Source organism: Propithecus coquereli, unplaced genomic scaffold (genome assembly GCF_000956105.1).
Source record: "Propithecus coquereli isolate 6110/MARCELLA unplaced genomic scaffold, Pcoq_1.0 Scaffold3, whole genome shotgun sequence".
In the NCBI taxonomy this organism is placed as follows: domain Eukaryota; kingdom Metazoa; phylum Chordata; class Mammalia; order Primates; family Indriidae; genus Propithecus; species Propithecus coquereli.
In genome coordinates, this window is record NW_012148618.1 from 595,558 (window position 1) to 613,132 (window position 17,575).

The 17,575-nt window shown below is 42.9% G+C and overlaps 1 protein-coding gene across 2 annotated transcripts; it reads left to right on the plus strand.

Annotated features, from left to right (window-relative positions):
• Positions 1 to 8,680: 8,680 nt before the first annotated feature.
• On the plus strand, positions 8,681 to 15,898 carry HAUS4 (HAUS augmin-like complex, subunit 4). 2 transcript variants are annotated; one of them, XM_012649454.1, is made up of 10 exons: positions 8,681 to 8,847; positions 10,618 to 10,694; positions 11,875 to 12,017; positions 12,105 to 12,236; positions 12,913 to 13,047; positions 13,833 to 13,929; positions 14,448 to 14,593; positions 14,736 to 14,866; positions 15,212 to 15,280; positions 15,425 to 15,898. In XM_012649454.1, the coding sequence occupies exons 2-10, from the start codon at positions 10,640 to 10,642 to the stop codon at positions 15,606 to 15,608; spliced, it is 1,092 nt and encodes a 363-aa protein (XP_012504908.1). In that variant the 5' UTR covers positions 8,681 to 8,847; positions 10,618 to 10,639; the 3' UTR covers positions 15,609 to 15,898. The 2 variants fall into 2 exon arrangements, with proteins under 2 accessions (XP_012504908.1, XP_012504909.1); XM_012649455.1 differs by lacking the exon at positions 15,212 to 15,280.
• Positions 15,899 to 17,575: the final 1,677 nt, after the last annotated feature.

Below are 17,575 nucleotides of genomic sequence, written 5' to 3' on the forward strand. Positions count from 1 at the left end.
GGGTCTTGCTCTTGCTCAGGCTGGTCTCAAACTCCTGAGCTCAAACAATCCGCCCACCTCGGCCTCCCAGAGTGCTAGGATTACAGGCGTGAGCCCCCGCGCCTGGCCATCAATGTGATTTTGATACTTTGGTTTAACTTCTACATTCCTACTGTTAAAATGCCAGTATATCTTAAACAAATGAATAGGCATGAGGCATATTTAGTTGACTAACAATTAAAGGTTATACAGGGAACAGCAATAAAAAGTAAAAGGGTGAATCTGCTGAGTCCTTTTGAAATGCTGCAGATTTGATAAATATTTTAGACTAATTGGCTTTAGGTGAATTGACTTCAGGCAAATTAATGTGGTAATCTTTGAACCTTGGTCTCCATTCGGTGTCACTCAGTGAGTTTCATAATGTAAATGATGACTCCTGAGGACAGAATTTCCACATTTGGGGATTCTAAGATGACTGTGCTAGCCAACCTGGGAATTACATAGACAGGACCTCTGAGTGAGAGGGAATGAGTTCAGATTCACACAACTGAGTGCCAGAGGGAGAAATGCACTTTCTTGAAGAGAGAAATGTTATGAAACTGATTACTTGTTCTACAGCTGAGATTGCTTCTTCTTAACTATTGTTATTAAATAAGTGAATACAAAGACCCTGTGACTGGGAAGTTTTCTCACCAGGCTGTTCCAGGCCTGGGGAATCCAGACAAGCTTGTGTAGCTTTACATCCAACCCCTTGGTTCTGTTACTCTGGGGATTTTTTCCACTCTGTCACTTTAAGCCTTTCTTACTCTGATTTTGGCCTCTCTCTGTTCCTGACCTGACTGGCTCATTCCTTTCTAGGTCTGTGCTGATCTGTCCCAGTCCTGGGGATCCCCAAGACTCTGTTCCTGCCACTGAGCCTACTCTCCCTTCTTCCTGAGGAAAAATAAGTGATAATAGCTGATAAGGGCAGGCCATGGCAGAAGAGCAGCCCCAGCCACCGCACATGGTCACTGGCAGGCTCCCAGGTGTACCTGCATCAGAGCTTCCCTTCTTCCTGTTTGCTGAGAGACTGCTCCTCTTTAATATTTCTTTTCTTTTCTTTTTTTTTTTTTTGAGACAGAATCTCTCTCTGTTGCCAAGGCTAGAGAATATTTCTTTTTTCTTTTTGAGACAGGGTCTGGCTCTGTTGCCTGGGCTGGAGTACAGTGGCACAGTCATAGCTCACTGTAGCCTCAAACTCCTGTGCTCAAGGGATCTCCTGCCTCAGCCTCCCTAGTAGCTGGGATTACAGTCATACACTACCATGGCCAGCCAATTTTTCTTATTTTTTGTAGATATGGGGTCTTGCTATGTTGCCCAGGCTGGTCTCAAACTCCTAGCCTCAAGCAGTCTTCCCACCTCAGCCTCCGTAAGTGCTGGGCATACAGGCATGAGCCACTATACCTGGCCACCTCCTTAATATTTCTGTTAATATTTACAGTTGATGATGAAAGATTCATGGGTGCTGCCAAGTACACAGCAAAAGATAGACCTTGTTTGATCAACTTGCCACCTGATTTTCATCAACAGCCACTAGTCCTGAGATGAGGAAAGGGGAAAAATGTAAGAATTGTGAATCCATTGTGTGTCTCTAGATGAGAGTCTCAGCAGAAGAGTCAGCCTTTTTTTTGTTTGTTTGTTTGTTTTTTGGGGCTTTTTTTCTTTGTTATTTCTTTCCAACTTGTCACTAACTTGAGAAGGGGTCAGGCTTTGACTACAGACTTCAGCTCTTTGCTCTGGCCAGCCCTGTTCACCGTAGTACTGAATGTGGGTTATCAAGAATAAAGCTGGTGATGGTTTTCTCTGCCTTACTCCTTAGAGAGCTGACTGTCTCCCTGGAGCTCCCAAGGCCAAGGAAATGGTAAGATTCCATTTATAATCATGCTGGAGACTGTCCTCAGTCAAAAAGGATGTAGAGAAAGAGCTACTTCCAGGCACATGAAGCAAGTTGGATGAGGTCCTTCAGATTGTACCTATAACGAAGGGAATAGGCCAGGCACAGTGGCTCATACCTGTAATCCTAGCACTCTGGCAGGCTGAGGTGGGAGGATCACTTGAACTCAGGAGTTTGAGACCAGCCTGAGCAAGAGTGAGACCCTGTCTCTTTAAAAAGTAGAAAAATTAGCAGACGTGTTGGCACGTGCCTGTAGTCCCAGCTACTTTTGGAGGTCGAGGCAGAAGGATCAGTTGAGCCCAGGAGTTTGAGGTTGCAGTGAGCTGTGATGACACCACTGCACTCTAGCCTGAGTGACAGAGTGAGAATGTATCTCAAAAAAAAAGAAAAAAAGCCTGCAGAGGGAATAAAAAGAGGGAAAGGAGAGCAATAGGACTGAAATAAAAGGATTGGAAAAACAGAGGAGCTAAGACATTTTTATTTAGTTTTGTGTTTTAGAAGCTCTCATACTATACCCAGAGCTGGCCTAGGATCCATTCAGAGCCCTTATGGTGAGGTTCCACAACAAGGGTCTAACTCTAACCAAAGTCAGTCCTCTTCCTCCTGTCCTACCTTGCAGGGAGAAGACCTAAGACTGGGCTACTACTATGCCAATTGCTTCTATAAGGGCCCTTGGAATATCACACCCAGTTATAAAGGACTAAGGTTTGACCTTGAAAATATAAGCTAATTGTTACTGGGATATATATATTAGACCAGTCAACTATGATGGTAGAAGAGTCATCAGAGACAAATTCTGTTCACTATGGTGTTATTTCACCTATACTATACCTTACTTGAAGGGATAGTGCTGACCTATGTGAAGGGAGCCAGGGTGCCATCCAAGTAGGGAGGGATGGCACTGAAAGGTATTATACTAGTTAGGCTTAGAGGTTTAGAGCCAAGCAGGGTGTGAGTTTAGAGATAATTTAGCCCAGTCACTTCATTTTACTAAATGAAGAAATAGAAACTCTTGAGTGATGACGTGACTCACCTAAGGTCTCATAGGTGGATAATGACTTTTCAACTTTTGCAGACTAATAAAGAGCTATTTCCCTTTTTCCTTCCCACCAGCCTCCTACCCCTTCACAGGGACTCCAGCAGCACAAGTAAATTGGAAAGGTTTATTTGTCATTGACAATGAGATAAGCACTTTATTATAATAGAGAAATAGGGAAAGTTTTAGTGGAAAAGCCAGGGAACACAAGCAACAATAATGAAAACTTTTGGTTCTTACCATTGCTTTTTTTGTTAATTAGGACTACTGGAAGCCAAAGTACCTTTAAAAAGCACATTAGGTTAAGGCCTGATGCAGTGGCTCAGGCCTGTATTCCCAGCACTTAGGAAGGCTGAGGCGGGAGGATTGCTTGAGGCCAGGAGTTCAAAACTGGCCTGAGCAACATAGTGAGACCCTATCTCTACAAAAAAATAAGAAAAAGTAGCTGGGCATGGTGGCTGAGGCAGGAGGATTGCTTGAACCTGGGATTTCTAGGTGGCAGTGAGCTATGATGACACCACTGTACTATAGCCCTGGCAACAAAGTGAGACCCTGTTAGAAAAAAAAAAAAAAACCCACACACATTAGGAGAGGAAATATACTGCAAAAGAGTCCCTGCCCTTGAGGAGGTCACAGTCTAGCCAGGGAGACAAATGCACACACAAAATGAGAAGATTACAAGCAACCTGTCAACATGTGCAAAGTAATTGATTGTTACAAACAAAAGACCTAATGCCGCAGGGCACAGAGTGATGACAAGTAAGACTTTGTCCACCTTAGAATGTAGTTCAGAAGGTGGCACCCAATAGGCTAGGTCCTGCCCCCAAATGCATTGAGTTTGGCCCACTGGGAGGTTTTTTGTTTGTTTGTTTGATTGAGACAAACTCTTGCTCTGTTGCCCAGGCTGGACTGCAGTGACACAATCATAGCTCACTACAGCATCAAACTGCTGGGCTCAAGTGATCCTCCTGCCTCAGCCTCCGGAGTAGCTGGGACTACCGGGTGAGCCACTGTGCCTGGCTAATTTGTAAATATTAATTAGAACCCTGTTGAGGAGGGGAAAATGCTAGCTAATAAATGTAGAAGGCATGATAGAATTGGGAAAACAGCATTTTGTGAACTTTAATAAAAAATTATTGATTCTGGCAAAGATTTTTAATTGGTGTTAACAAATACAGGTGAAATGGTTGCTGGACAAGTGGACATTCATATAGTGGCAAGTAACACTACAGTGTTTATAGTCTTTATTTATTTATTTTTTTAGAGGCAAGATCTTGATCTGCCCCTCACGCTGAAGTACAGTGGCATGATCACAGCACACTGCACCCTGAAACCCCTGGGCTCAAGCTATCTTTCTGCCTCAGCCTCCTAAGTAGCTGGGTCTATGGGGTGCATGCCATTACATCTGGCTAGTTTGTTTTTTTTTTTTTTTTGGGACAGAGTCTGGCTTTTCTTGCCCGGGCTAGAGTGAGTGCCGTGGCGTCAGCCTGGCTCACAGCAACCTCAAACTCCTGGGCTCAAGCAATCCTTCTGCCTCAGCCTCCCAAGTAGCTGGGACTACAGGCATGAGCCACCATGCCCGGCTAATTTTTTCTATATATTTTTAGTTGTCCGATTAATTTCTTTCTATTTTTAGTAGAGACAGGGTCTTGCTCTTGCTCAGGCTGGTTTTGAACTCCTGAGCTCAAACAATCCGCCCGCGTTGACCTCCCAGAATGCTAGGATTACAGGCGTGAGCCACCGCGCCTGGCCCCACACCCAATTGTTATAACAAGAATTGTGCACATTATGCTTCATGTCTAACTTTTCAAAATCATACTAGTCTTCCTCTCCTGAATCAATTTACTTTATGGTCTCATATTCCTTTGGTAAAAATGGTTTCAATCTGTCCCATTTTTGAGCCCAAATTTTCAGCTTTTCTTTGAGATCTAAAATTTCCGATCAAGCATAGTTTATATACTAGTTCACAATAGCGTCTCAAAGAAAAACTGGGCTCATTCCAGTTTGTATAACAAAAGTTTCTGTGAACAGGAAACCCTTGAAGCCTCAAGGGCCTAGGTCTGAAATCCCCTTGGAGGTGTGAAGCAATTGCAAAAATGGTGCTTTATGAACATTTGTTCTGAAATTTTCATTTGATGTCATAGGTTGATTACACATTTTCTTCATCCACTTGTTTTCTTCTTAAATCAGGTACTTACAATGGGCATGAAATTTTCTAGCTTAATCATCAATAGTTGTGGATCTGAATACCTTCATTTTCCAGTGAACACCCTTGAAAATAATTCTAAATCTCTTGACTGTGTGTAAATTTTTTTTTTATTCCTGAAACTAGTTTCTCAGTCCATAATATCATAACATATTCAAATCCTTTCAAAGTGGTATGGCTTATTTTTCATGTTTTTCTAAATAATTGGTCAGTTAAATGTGGTTCCAAGTTCCAATGGCTATTTTAATGTCCTAGCTTTGCAACCAATTATTTAAGCCCATATTTTTAGTGTGAGAACAATTCTACTCAAAGGTTTCCATTAGTATCATAAATAGAATACAATACTAAATACTCACCTGGAATCTCTCTTTGGAGCACAATTTTATTTCCTGGCTAGAGTGTGGGAGGCTGAATGCTTGCGGTGTTCTTGCAAATGTCCATTCTTCTCTGTAATTCTAAACAATGCAGCAAAGGAATGTCCAAGTCTGAAAGGTTAAGTAGACTTTTTCTCAGATTCTCATTCACATTTCTCACCAAGTTAAAAACATATACATGATTATTTTTAGAAGATTTGATCAACAGCAATGTCTCCAAGACAGTAGAATTAGATTGAAGGCAGGAGTCATGTGTAACCTATCTTCCTACACCCCGACCTCCCACCCTCACAGGAGTCTAGCTCAGGAATACTTGAGCATATTCTTGCCTTCATCTTTAAAGAGCATTTAAGAAGTGAGTGATTGTATTTTGCATATGGCACAGCAGAAGGTGAGATGAACAACACTGATGAAGAGACAAGCCTGTAAAGGCCAAGGATTCCATGGAAAAACAAAATTATGTAAGGTATTAGTACTGTGGGGGTGGTCAAAAATTCATTTTTGCAACAAGTAAGCCCCTCTATGTGCCAAGCACTGAGATAGGTACCTGGGGGTGATGGAGGAAGCACCTCGTTAAATACAAACCCAAACAAATTAAGGCTTTAAAGATAATTCCATACTACTCCTTAGCAATAAAACATTAACTTAAAAGATTAATTATTGATACTAGTAACAACATGTATGGATCTCAAGATAATTATGCTGAGTAAAACAAGCCAGACAAAAAAGAGTGCATCTTTATTTGATTCCATTTATATAAGATTCTATAAAGTGACAGCAGATCAGTGGTTGACTAGGTCAGGGAGGGGCTAGAGAAAGCATTAAAAAGGGGCACAAGTAAACTTTTAGAGGGTGATGCATATGTTCACTATCTTGACTGTGGTGATGGTTTCACGGATGGATAGTTGTACCAAAATTTATTGAATTTTACACTATAATGTTGTATGCCTATATACCTCGATGAAGCTGTTTCTAAAAAAAAAAATCTGGGAAAAAAGGAAGAGAGGAAAAGGAGAGAGAGGAGAGAATATGAATGGATTCTAGGACCCCTCCTGCAATTTTTTCTTGCTCAAGGACACCAGATGGTGTCCGATTGTGATTGTTTTTTCAGTACTTTGCTACATTTTTAACTGTCAGGGTGGTCTATAGGCTCAACTTTCTAGCCTATAAAATCCTTCACTTCAGCTGGTCCTATCTCCTCTTGGACCTAGAATGCAGCCTGTACTCCTTGTCTCTGCTTCCATTTGCTGGGATGTTTTCTCCATTCTAAATGATCCACATTTTCTCTAACCTTTCAGGCTCAATGAAAATAAGATTTATTTCATAGTCTTTCCTATCTATTTCTGCAGAAAGAATTCTGTACCTTCTTCAAGTTTCTCTAATATTTATAGTCTAAACAGCTCTTTTGACACCTATTTGCTGCCTTGTATTATTGGCTTTCCATGTGCATATGTCTTATCTTCTAAACTAGATTATTAACTTCAGGGCAGAGACTGGGTCATATTTATCTTTGTGTCTCTCCCAAAGCACTTAATAAGTGCTTAATAAGTATCAATTTAAAACACCCCACTTTTATAGTCTTTCCAACGCACTTTCTCAGCCATTATCTCATTTGATCATTACATCAACACTATGAGATTGGAGGAGCTAGAAATATGTTATTTCCTCCTTTTGACAGATGAGGAACCTGCAGCCCAAGGTCACATAGCTTGTTAGAAACAGAGACAGAACAGATAATTGCACATGAAGGTCTGATCTAATTCAAGGCTTCCCATCGCTGTTCCCTCTGTCCTCCTACATGAAGACAGGCTTCTGCACCCTTCACCTCCTCATTCACCAAATACTTTAGCCAAAGCTAAATAGTACCATATTAGAGAACTTGTCAAATCTGGAAGACAAAATTTCAGTAGACTTCTGATCAGCTCTGAGTCACCAAAGCATGCTTGTTCCAAGTGCCGTTTGTTAGGGACATTATGCCTGATATTTAATGTTGCTGCACTACGGAGTTGAGGAAGCATAAATGATTTTTAAAAGCCTTAGAAAATAACAGCACTCTACTAGTAAACATGAAAGGTGGCAGCTGACGAGCAGATCAAGAATGTAATATTTCTGCACTGGACCACACCATTTCTCTAGAATTCTCTAGCTGGTACTAAAGGAAGAGGTGAAACTCTCCATCTCCCAGCACATCTAGCCCTGAGATTCCTTCCCTACCACCCCTGGCTATCGGTTTCTCTGATACAAGTGATTTGATAACCTTGGTACATTTTACTGAGCATCAAACATTAATATTTTCTTTATTTTTTAATATATATTTTTTTTAGAGACAGGGTCTCACTGTGTGGTCCAGGCTGGAGAGCAGTGGCAGGATTATAGCTCACTGTAACCTCCAATTTAGAACTCCTGGGCTCAAGTGATCCTCCCGCTTCTACCTCAGCTTCCTGAGTGGCTGGGACAACTGTCACCACACCGGCTTTTCTTTATTTTTAAAAATAATTCACCTCCGACTGGATGCCAGTCAATTTTGCAAAGAAGAGGATGCAGGGGGTGGGGGTGGGGGTTGGGTTTAAGAGTAAGACAGAGGTGAATGAAGGATGAGAGATAAAGGGGAGGGTAGAGGAAGCAGATGGGGGGGCTGGGTTGGGCGGGCAATGCCTAAGAGACATCCATGCCCAGGTGAGGAGACTGGCGGGGCGCAGTGTGGGCGGCAGGTCTGGGAAGGTTCAGCGGGCCATTGGGACAGGTTTACACCCTGCAAACAGCGACCTTGAACGTAACCTTTTTGTGCTTTAGTTTTCCCCTCTGTAAAATGGGTATGATAGTGACTTCTTCACAGGACGCTGTAAGAACTAAATGAGGCGGGGAGAGCAAAACTCGTGGTATAGTGCCTAACTCATCGTAGGCCCACAATAAATGTTAACAGTTGTTACCATTTTCTCAACATTTGCCCTTCACTGGCAGAGGGACTAAGGAGAAGGGGCAAAGAAGCTTTCCTGAGGCCGCCCTCTTTCCCAGCCCGGGTCCCACAACCCAGGTTCGCCGACCGTTGGGGCCCACGGGCGCGCGCCCGGCGGGGGGCGGGGCCTGCCGTTCCCGCCTCGAGTGCGGCCCCGCCCGCTCCTTCCTCCCTCGCGGCCTCTCCAGCACTTTGGGCCTTTTCTCCCCCTCGACCTCGCTCCCCACAGCCCCAGCGCGGGGCCGGAGTGTGAGGTTCCGGAGCCCCGGCGCGGGCGGGGTCCCGGGTGTAGACGCTGCCGCCCAGCCCGCCTCAGCCTCCTTGGCACTGCCTCGGTTGCTTCGGCCGCCCCAGGGTTTGCAGGTTTGCTTTAGAGGTTGGGCGGGCGGCGCTGCGGGGAGGAGGAGCGCCGGAAGAGTCAGTCTGGCCAGCCCCCGGTCTCCGGCCTCGGCGGTCTTCGGCCGTCCTCGCCCTTGGGAATCCTTGGCAGCCCAGACAGAATGGAAGTAGGCGCCGGAGAGCCCGTTCTGCATTTTGATTCATCTCGGGCCCTGTAAGGGTCACATCTTGTGAAAATACCTGTAAAATCAATTTAACGTTCAGTGCAGCGTGTAAAGACAGCTCTAAGAATTTAAAAGACGCCTGAGTCAGAACATTTAAATGCTTGGGTCCCTGTAGCAGCGTTTTAACACGTCTGAGTGCAGAGGGTGGAGAATCGAGCCTGATTGCCAGTCTGATTGCCGTTCACGCCCTGTAACCTTTAAAAAGGGTAAAGAAAAGCACCCTAAAAAACCCCCAAGTGGGCAGTTCCTCCAGGGAGGGAAGAACAGCTAGCTTTTTGAAATTGAGGTTGGTCCTGATTGCCGTGTGCAAAATTTGCCTGCAAAACTTTTTATTTGTAAGCTTAGATCAACATCAACGATAAACAGAGTTGTTAAAACACTGAGCTTAACTAAGTAGTGGCTTTTGTTGACAAGTCAATTGTGTTATTAATTCTTAATGTCTCATCCAAGGCAGGAATCGTTATCTCAGTTTTGCAGGTGGAAAAAAAGTTTGGCACAAAAAAGGAATTTCCCTTAAATTCACACAGAAGCAAGGGCTGCAAATTAAGTCCTAGCATTCTGCCTCCTTGGCTGCGTCCCCCTCTGGACCATGTTACAAAACAAATGACTAGTTACTTTGATGTTACTCATAAAACGAGCAAGTAAACCAAATGTTCTGTGAACATGAAGTGTTAAATCATAATAACCTTCAATGTCTGTTCTGCTTTGGGAGGCTCTTCTGCCCTTTGGAGTTTGATACCCTGCAAGAGAAGGGGGTGGACCACAAACACGGAAAATAATGTCAAGGGAAAAATTTTGTCTCCTGAGTCCAAACTCTGTCCATCTTTACTGCCCTTCTTTGTTGGTGTCACTCTTTTCAGTGTCCTCCATGTTCTGGCAAAACACAGATCACGTCCCAGCTGCAGCGGTATTAACTACACCTGTGCATCACTCTGTTGGCACTGACCTCACTGTCAGTCTTCTTGTCATGCTCTTTCCTCCAGGTGCTCTTTGCTAATGCCATTATGTGAAAACCAGTTGTTGTTGTTCAAGTGTGGAATGATTTGTCACTCCTGAAGGATGATTCTAGAGTTAATGATCAAAAACTACCAACAGATCTTAGATGAAAGGACAAGTTAAAGAAGCACAAAAACACTATTATGGAATTTGATAGCTGAGTTATTTTGGGGGAAAGAAAGCAGACTTTGATTTTTTTCTCTCCCCAGTTCACTCATAACTGGAAAGCAGCAGCTCAGTTTTAACTGACATAATGGTGGTGGAGAATCCTCTTGTTTAGACGCTAGAATTGGAAAGTTTTCTTTCTTTTATGGAAACTCTTTTTGGACAGCTTGGAACAAATGGACACCTTTATATGCTTAGAATGCGAAATGTTTTGGCAGTTGTAAATCTGTCGATAAAAACTGCGTAAGAGCTTGGGACCCTGAATATGCGATATAGTTGTGCTCTATAAAAGGCATCCCTGAGGTTCCTTCCCAGCTTGTGGACAACGAAATTCAAACCCAAGGTGGTTTCACCTGGAGCAGCCAGCTGTTTTTTTATTCATCTTTTTTTTTTCCACTTGGTTCCATAGGTAAGAATCCCAAGCAAATCCAATGGCATCTGGAGATTTCTGCTCACCTGGAGAAGGGATGGAAATACTTCAACAAGGTAAGCGTAGCCATTTGCAAAAGGTTTGATGATTTATCCAAAGAGGTCTTATCCAGGTTCTTGCCTTCTGTAATAAAAAGGATTTACAATGTTCACCAGTGTGGTTTCTTTCACAGAAGCCTAGAATATATGGAGATTCTTAAACACTCTCTTATTGGAAAACAGATAATACCAACTCGTGTTAGTGTAGGGTTCAGTATCTGCTTGTGCAGTAGACTAAAAACTCAAGATGCTCCCAAGCTGTATTAGCAGACATTACAAAGAGTGGCCAGCAAATTCCTTCAAGGCTTCCTTCCTACCTGTGTCTTGAATTTTCTCATCTCTTGTTCTCCAAAATTTCAGATCCTTCTATATCTTGAGTTCTTTTTATATCTCGTATCCTTTCTATATCTTGAATCCTTCAAGAACTTGCATTTTCTATATTTAGACTTTTTCTATATCAAGTCCTTCAGTCAGTGTTCTCTAAAAGGACGTTAGGTGTAATGTTCAGAAGAATGAAAATTTGAGTGTTTTGGTAAGTACAAGTAAAAGACCCCAGCAGAGAGCATATGAGAAAAGAGATGGGAGGAAAGCCCCTTGAGCATAGGGAATAACCAGAGGACCCCAATGCCTTGTACTTTTTCTCATGCCTGTGCTATTCTGTGTATACAAGGGTTACTTAACTCTACTTACAATAAGAATTGGTTAGTTAAATTTTTTACTTTAAGGGTATACTTTCTGTCAGTCTTGCTTATGTGACTGGAGATCACATCCAAAGTTGGAACCTTACATGTGTTTTGTTTTTTTTCTCCCCTTCCTTAAGAACTGCAGTAATTCTGGGTGAATGAGACATTTTGGGTACTATGGTGATTTCTACTGAAAGTCCCTTATTGTTGATTTTCTTTGTCTAATATTTACCTACTACATTTCTATTTTCTAAGATCTTAGTTTTATTGGATACTTATTCCCCCTTGACTAACATCCCTGTATGTAACACAAATGTTTGTTACCTTGAGTATCGCCTCTAATTTATTTGTGGATTTCTTAAAAAGTCTTCCTTGATTTAGAAATCTTTCCTACGAAAAGCCTAGGTTTTGGAGGTTTTTTTGGAAGTGAATATTAAGTTATGCTCAATTATGTAAAGTAAGAATCCATACCTTTTTTTGCTTTTTTTTGTTCCTGTGGGGGACATGCCATTAAGTGTACAGCAAACAACTTCCTCCTTGTAACCTGAGTGAAGAGGACCTGTTACAGAACCCATATTTCAGCAAGCTGCTCCTGAGTCTCTCACGGCATGTGGACGAGAGTGGCTTAAGCCTCACCCTGGCAAAAGAGCAGGCTCAGGTAAGGGCCCTGGGAGAAGAGATGATAGGAGGAAGGGAAAATTCTCCTGAGGGGGAGGTTTTTACCTGGGATTTTTGGGTTTTCTAGGCATGGAAGGAAGTTCGATTGCATAAGACAACATGGTTGAGGTCTGAGATTTTACAGAGAATCATTCAAGAGCTGCTTGTGGACTACTATGTGAAGACACAAGACACAAATTTAACTTCTGAGGACAAAAAGGTAAGGCAGAAGAAATGAAGTGGGGTTCGGTTACCACCTATGGGAATGACCAGGCCAACTGTGGCTTTGTCTGATGATACGATCTAAGAGAAATAGGAGCTTTGAGAAATGGGTTATCAAAAAAGAAAGGGACGCCTGTAATCCTAGCTCTCTGGGAGGCCGAGGTGGGCGGATTGTTTGAGCTCAGGAGTTCAAAACCAGCCTGAGGAAGAGCGAGACCCCATCTCTACTAAAATTAGAAAGAAAGAAATTAATCGGACAGCTAAAAATATTATAGAAAAAATTAGCCGGGCATGGTGGCGCATGCCTGTAGTCCCAGCTACCCGGGAGGCTGAGGCAGGAGGATCGCTTGAGCCCAGGAGTTTGAGGTTGTTGTGAGCTAGGATGACGCCACGGCACTCTAGCCCGGGCAACAGAGTGAGACTCTGTCTCAAAAAAAAAAAAAAAAAAAGAAATGGGCTTTTAATTATGGGGGAAGGAGCAGGTGTGTTGTCAGGGTTTGAAATAGAACGATTGACAGGAGAAGGCACTTGCAGCCGAGGAGGTACCTGAAGAGGATGACATGTTTGAGGACTTCGAAAATGTGTGAAGAACTGGTTCATGAGGATGGAAAAGGTGGAGTGGGAGTTGTTTTACAGTCACCTCTTTTTTTTTTAATTCTCTCTTTCTTTCTCAGTTTCATGAGACCCTTGAACAGCGGCTACTTGTGACTGAACTGACACAGCTCTTAGGTCCTAGCCAGGAGAGGGAGATACCTCCACTGCTAGGGCTGGAGAAAGCAGACCTTCTGGAACTCATGCCACCCTCAGAGGTTGGGAGTGGCAGATATTGGGACCAAAGAAGTAAAATGGCTTAATTTCTCCTATATGTTTAAAATTTGTTTGTTAAGCTTTATTATTTTTGTAAAAATGATACACATTTAGGGTGGTCAAACTCAAATAAGAAAAACATTACACAGAAGCAAGTAAAAGCTGAAATACTACATACAGGAACACAATATTATTATACACAGCTTGATATAAATGGTATACCCTCCATGCTTGTATAGCAAGTGTGTAGTCTGTTTTTGTGTAACATATTTTGGACTTTTTTTCAAGTCAATAAATAAATGTAAATAAGATGGTACCTCCTATAGCTCTCTTAGCATGGTGTCTAGACGCAAGAGTAGAGCTTACTTTTCTTATATCATCAGTTTAAATCACTGCTAGGATTCCATTGTATGGATGTAGCATAATTTGCTTAACCTTACTGATAGATATTGTTTCTACACTTTTGCTGTTAGAAACCACACTGAATGAACATACTAGTTCACATGTGTCTTTGCCTTCATGTGATTATTTCCCCACATAGAACATATTGGTACCTACTGCCAAACTGCTCTCCAGAAAGGTATTTCCAGGGCTCCTAGCTCCCCACGTTTTTACCAGCATGGGATCTTGACAGTCATTTTATTCTTTGCTAATTTGATAGGCAAAAAATGAGTGTCCTTGATATCTCTCCATGCATTTTCTTTGGTTATCATCATGTATTCATTGGCTGGGTCTTCCTAGTTCTGAAAGTCTATTTGCATTGCTCTTTTTGCTTCTGTGTCTGTAGGACTTTGTGTGGATGAGAGCGCGACTCCAGCTAGAAGTGGAAGAGCAGCTGAAGAAGAAATGTTTCACTCTGCTGTGTTACCATGATCCCAATTCAGGTGAGTGCTAGCTCTGTTATGCTCACAGCTGGCCTTCAGAGTTCCTGATCTGCTCTTTTGAGAATAATGTAGTTGAATATTAGATTTGGGACAGAAGCTTAGAAGCATCAGAGACGCTTATTTGTTTCCTTGCCTGTGGAATAAAAACAGGGATTTTTGTAAGGACTTCTTTTATTCAGCAAGATGCCTAGTGGCAGTGTCCTCCTGCTGCAGGGAAGGATGAGTTCTGTCTTTTTAGGAGGATCCAAATGACATAGGAAGGACAGTTCAGGCTCGTATGCGTTCCCTTTATCTTTATTTCTATGACTTAAGAATTAAGGACCAAATCTGGAATCAAAGGTATGAAGGAATAGAACTAAATTATGAGAATGGACCATCATTTCTAACAGGCATCAGAAGAAAACCTCGAAGAAGGCAGAATTTGTCAGACTAGATGTAGAATGAGGACACTGAAAAACGGCCTTAAAGGGACAATAGATATTAGGGTTTTCCTGTCAGTCCTCTGTCCCCTTGCCCAGATGCTGACAGTGAAACCCTGAAGGCAGCAAAAGTGTGGAAACTGGCAGAGGTCCTGGTGGGTGAGAAGCAGCAGTGCCAGGACGCCAGGAGCCAGCAGAGGGAGCAGATGATGCTTCTGGAGAAGAAGAGTGCCACCTACTCCCAGGTTTGTCAGGGCAGTGGGATAGCTTCCTCTCTCCTTTATCCTGAACCCAGGGCCACCTTTGGGGAAGCCAGGGATTTCTAGTCCACCCTCCTTTCTGCTGTCTTTATTTATGCCCTCTTTCTCCTTCCTCTTGGGGGCTCAGGTGCTTCTCCGCTGCCTCACCTTGTTGCAGAGGCTTCTTCAGGAACACCGGCTGAAGACCCAGTCTGAGCTAGACCGCATCAATGCCCAGTACCTGGAAATCAAGTGCACTGCCATGATCCTTAAGCTGAGGTGAGCCATGAGCCCTGTAGATCTAAGGGATTCTGTCTCACACACCAGCCCTCCCTCCCTCACCCTCATCTCTTTCCTTTCTACCATGCCTAGCACCTTGTGTGTATCCAGTCAATGTCACACAGCAGTATGAGCCTTTGGATTACCCAAAAGCTCTCAACATTTTTGAGTTTTTTCTTTTATAGCCCTCTGAAATAGGCGCTTTACTGTGAGATCAATTGCTCAGGGATTCAGAGTGACCTTGTTTGTCCTGTCACTGCGTAGCCCACACCTTGACCATGGGTGGGTACTATGTCCATTTCTAACTTTGCTGCTGTCAGGACATTTCTTTCTTCCCTCTGTCAGGATGGAGGAGCTAAAGATTTTGTCTGACACTTACACTGCCGAGAAAGTGGAAATTCATCGTCTCATTAGGTGAGAACTCTCAAGAGCCTGGTATGGCTGTTCACAGATGGTTCCCACACTCTCCAGACTCATTCATTTAAAAACGTTCCCATTCTTGTCTACTGTCTGAGGAGCAAGATCCTTATACTGTACCTTCTCTGCTCGGGCTTTTAGGGACCGTTTGGAGGGAGCTATTCGCCTACAAGAGCAGGACATGGAAAAGTCCAGACAGGTCCTGAACACCTATGAGGTCCTTGGGGAGGAGTTTGACAGGCTGGTAAAAGAGTACACTCAACTCAAGCAGGCAACCGAGGACAAGCGCTGGGCCCTCCAGGAGTTCAACAAGGCCTACCACTGAGTGCTGGCAGGGCCAGGAAGCATGGCTTCTGCACAGCCTCCTACTCTTCCTGCTAGCAGGACCATTTTCACCTGGGGCTGCCTTCATTATAAGGCAGTGTGGGGATGCTTGCTTGAAACACTACAGGCGTTTAGGCACCCTCCTGGTTTCTCTTTCTTGTCTACAATGACTGGACCTCTTCTGGAAAATGTAGCAAGCAGATTTATATAATTTTATGCATAGTTGTGTGTCTGTGTCAGCCCTGTATTATATTTGATTGTCTGCTGAATAAAGTGATGATATTATGTTTTGGGGTTTTAGTCATTTTCCTTGGGCAAAGATGGAGACAGAATATCTAAGGCTATGTGGGTAAGGAGGGGTTGCTGAGTGGATCTGAATAGGGACAGATCTATATTGCTTACGGTATGCAAAGAGTAGAAGGTAAAAGTGCCAGCCTGCCCACATCAAGTCTTAGAGTCTTCATTCTGGGAGAGCAGAAGTGGATTAAATGTAGCCTTGCTTTCGAAGAACTATCATCTCCAGAGGAGTGCTAGGTGCTCAGGCAGATATAGAACTATTTTGTCACTGTGGCTATTGGTGGGGCGGTTATAATAAAGAAGCTGGCATCCAGCTCAGTTATAGGAAAGGACACAAGCTGTTTGTGCTCCTGGTTCCCTCTGGTGTGGTTTGAGAGCTACGTTTCTCTTTGAAGGCAGAGGATGGGAGGAGATTACTCTGAGGAACCAGGTTCAGTGGTCTACTTAGCTAAGAACAAGGCAGGGTCCTGGTGGTGTCAAAATTGGGAACTGCAATCAGAAGCAGAAAGCCTCTACCTTTAATTAGAAGATCCTACTCAGCTTCTCAAAATACTTTCCAGGGAGACTGTCTGGGGCATTCTTCTGCTAAGATCAAATGGTGTTCTGCATTGATCTATAGAAAGCATTAAGGTCTTCAACTCAACTTCAAATCTTTCTGTAAATGGTGCTTACAACCTGCTATAGTTATAATGTCCCCTCCAAAACTCATGTTGAAACTTAATCCCCAATGTAGCAATAGAGTGGGGCCCTTAAGAGATGATTGGATCATTCGTAGATTAATGGGATAATGGATTAATGTACTATTGTGGGAGTGGAACTGGTGGTTTTATAAGAACAGGAAGAGAGGATATGCTAATTACCCTGATCTGATCACTATACAGTATATATATTGAAACATCACTATGTACCCCTTGAATACATACAATTATTAATTTTTTAAAAAATTCTGTATGAGGATGAGAGCAAAAAAATTAAGGAAAAAATGAAATTAAAAGAAAAAATGTTTAAATAAAATATCTAAATAGTAAAAAAATAAAAGAAAAAGGAAAAAAGAAGAAAAAACAAAAGAGGAATAGAAACCTGAGGTAGCATGCTCAGCCCCTCACCAAATGATAGATACCCTGTGCCAGCCCCCTCAGGACTCTTCAGAGAATCCTCACTAGCAAGAAGTCTCTCATTAGAAATGCCCCCTTGACCTTGGACTTCCCAGATTCCATAACTCTAAAAAACAAATTCCTTTTCTTTATAAATTACCCAGTTTCAGGTATTATAGGCAACAGAAAACAGACTAATACACCTTCATTTATCCATAAGCAAATGTTGGCTCACACAAAATGAACAAATGGCAAATTAATGGAAAAACAGCTGGGCGTGGTAGGTCATGCCTATAATCCCAGCACTTTGGGAGGCCAAGGTGGGAGGATTGCTTGAGGCCAGGAATTCAAGACTAGCCTTGGAAACATAGCAAGACACTGTATTCTACAAAAAATACAAAACTTAGCCAGGCATAGTGGTATATGCCTATAGTCCCAGCTACTTGGGAGGCTGAGGCAGGAGGGTTGCTTGAGCCCAGAAGTTGGAGGTTGCAATGAGCTATGATGACACCAGTACACTGTAGCCCAGGCAACAGAGCAAGACCCTGTCTCAAATTACAAAAAAAAAAAAAAAAAA

Coding starts and splice junctions, on each gene's coding strand:
- HAUS4 (XM_012649454.1), top strand. CDS start 10,640: ATGGCATCTGGAGATTTCTGCTCACCTGGAGAAGGGATGGAAATACTT. Junction 12,237..12,912: donor TAACTTCTGAGGACAAAAAG/GTAAGGCAGAAG, acceptor TTTCTTTCTCAG/TTTCATGAGACCCTTGAACA. Junction 15,281..15,424: donor GAAATTCATCGTCTCATTAG/GTGAGAACTCTC, acceptor TCGGGCTTTTAG/GGACCGTTTGGAGGGAGCTA.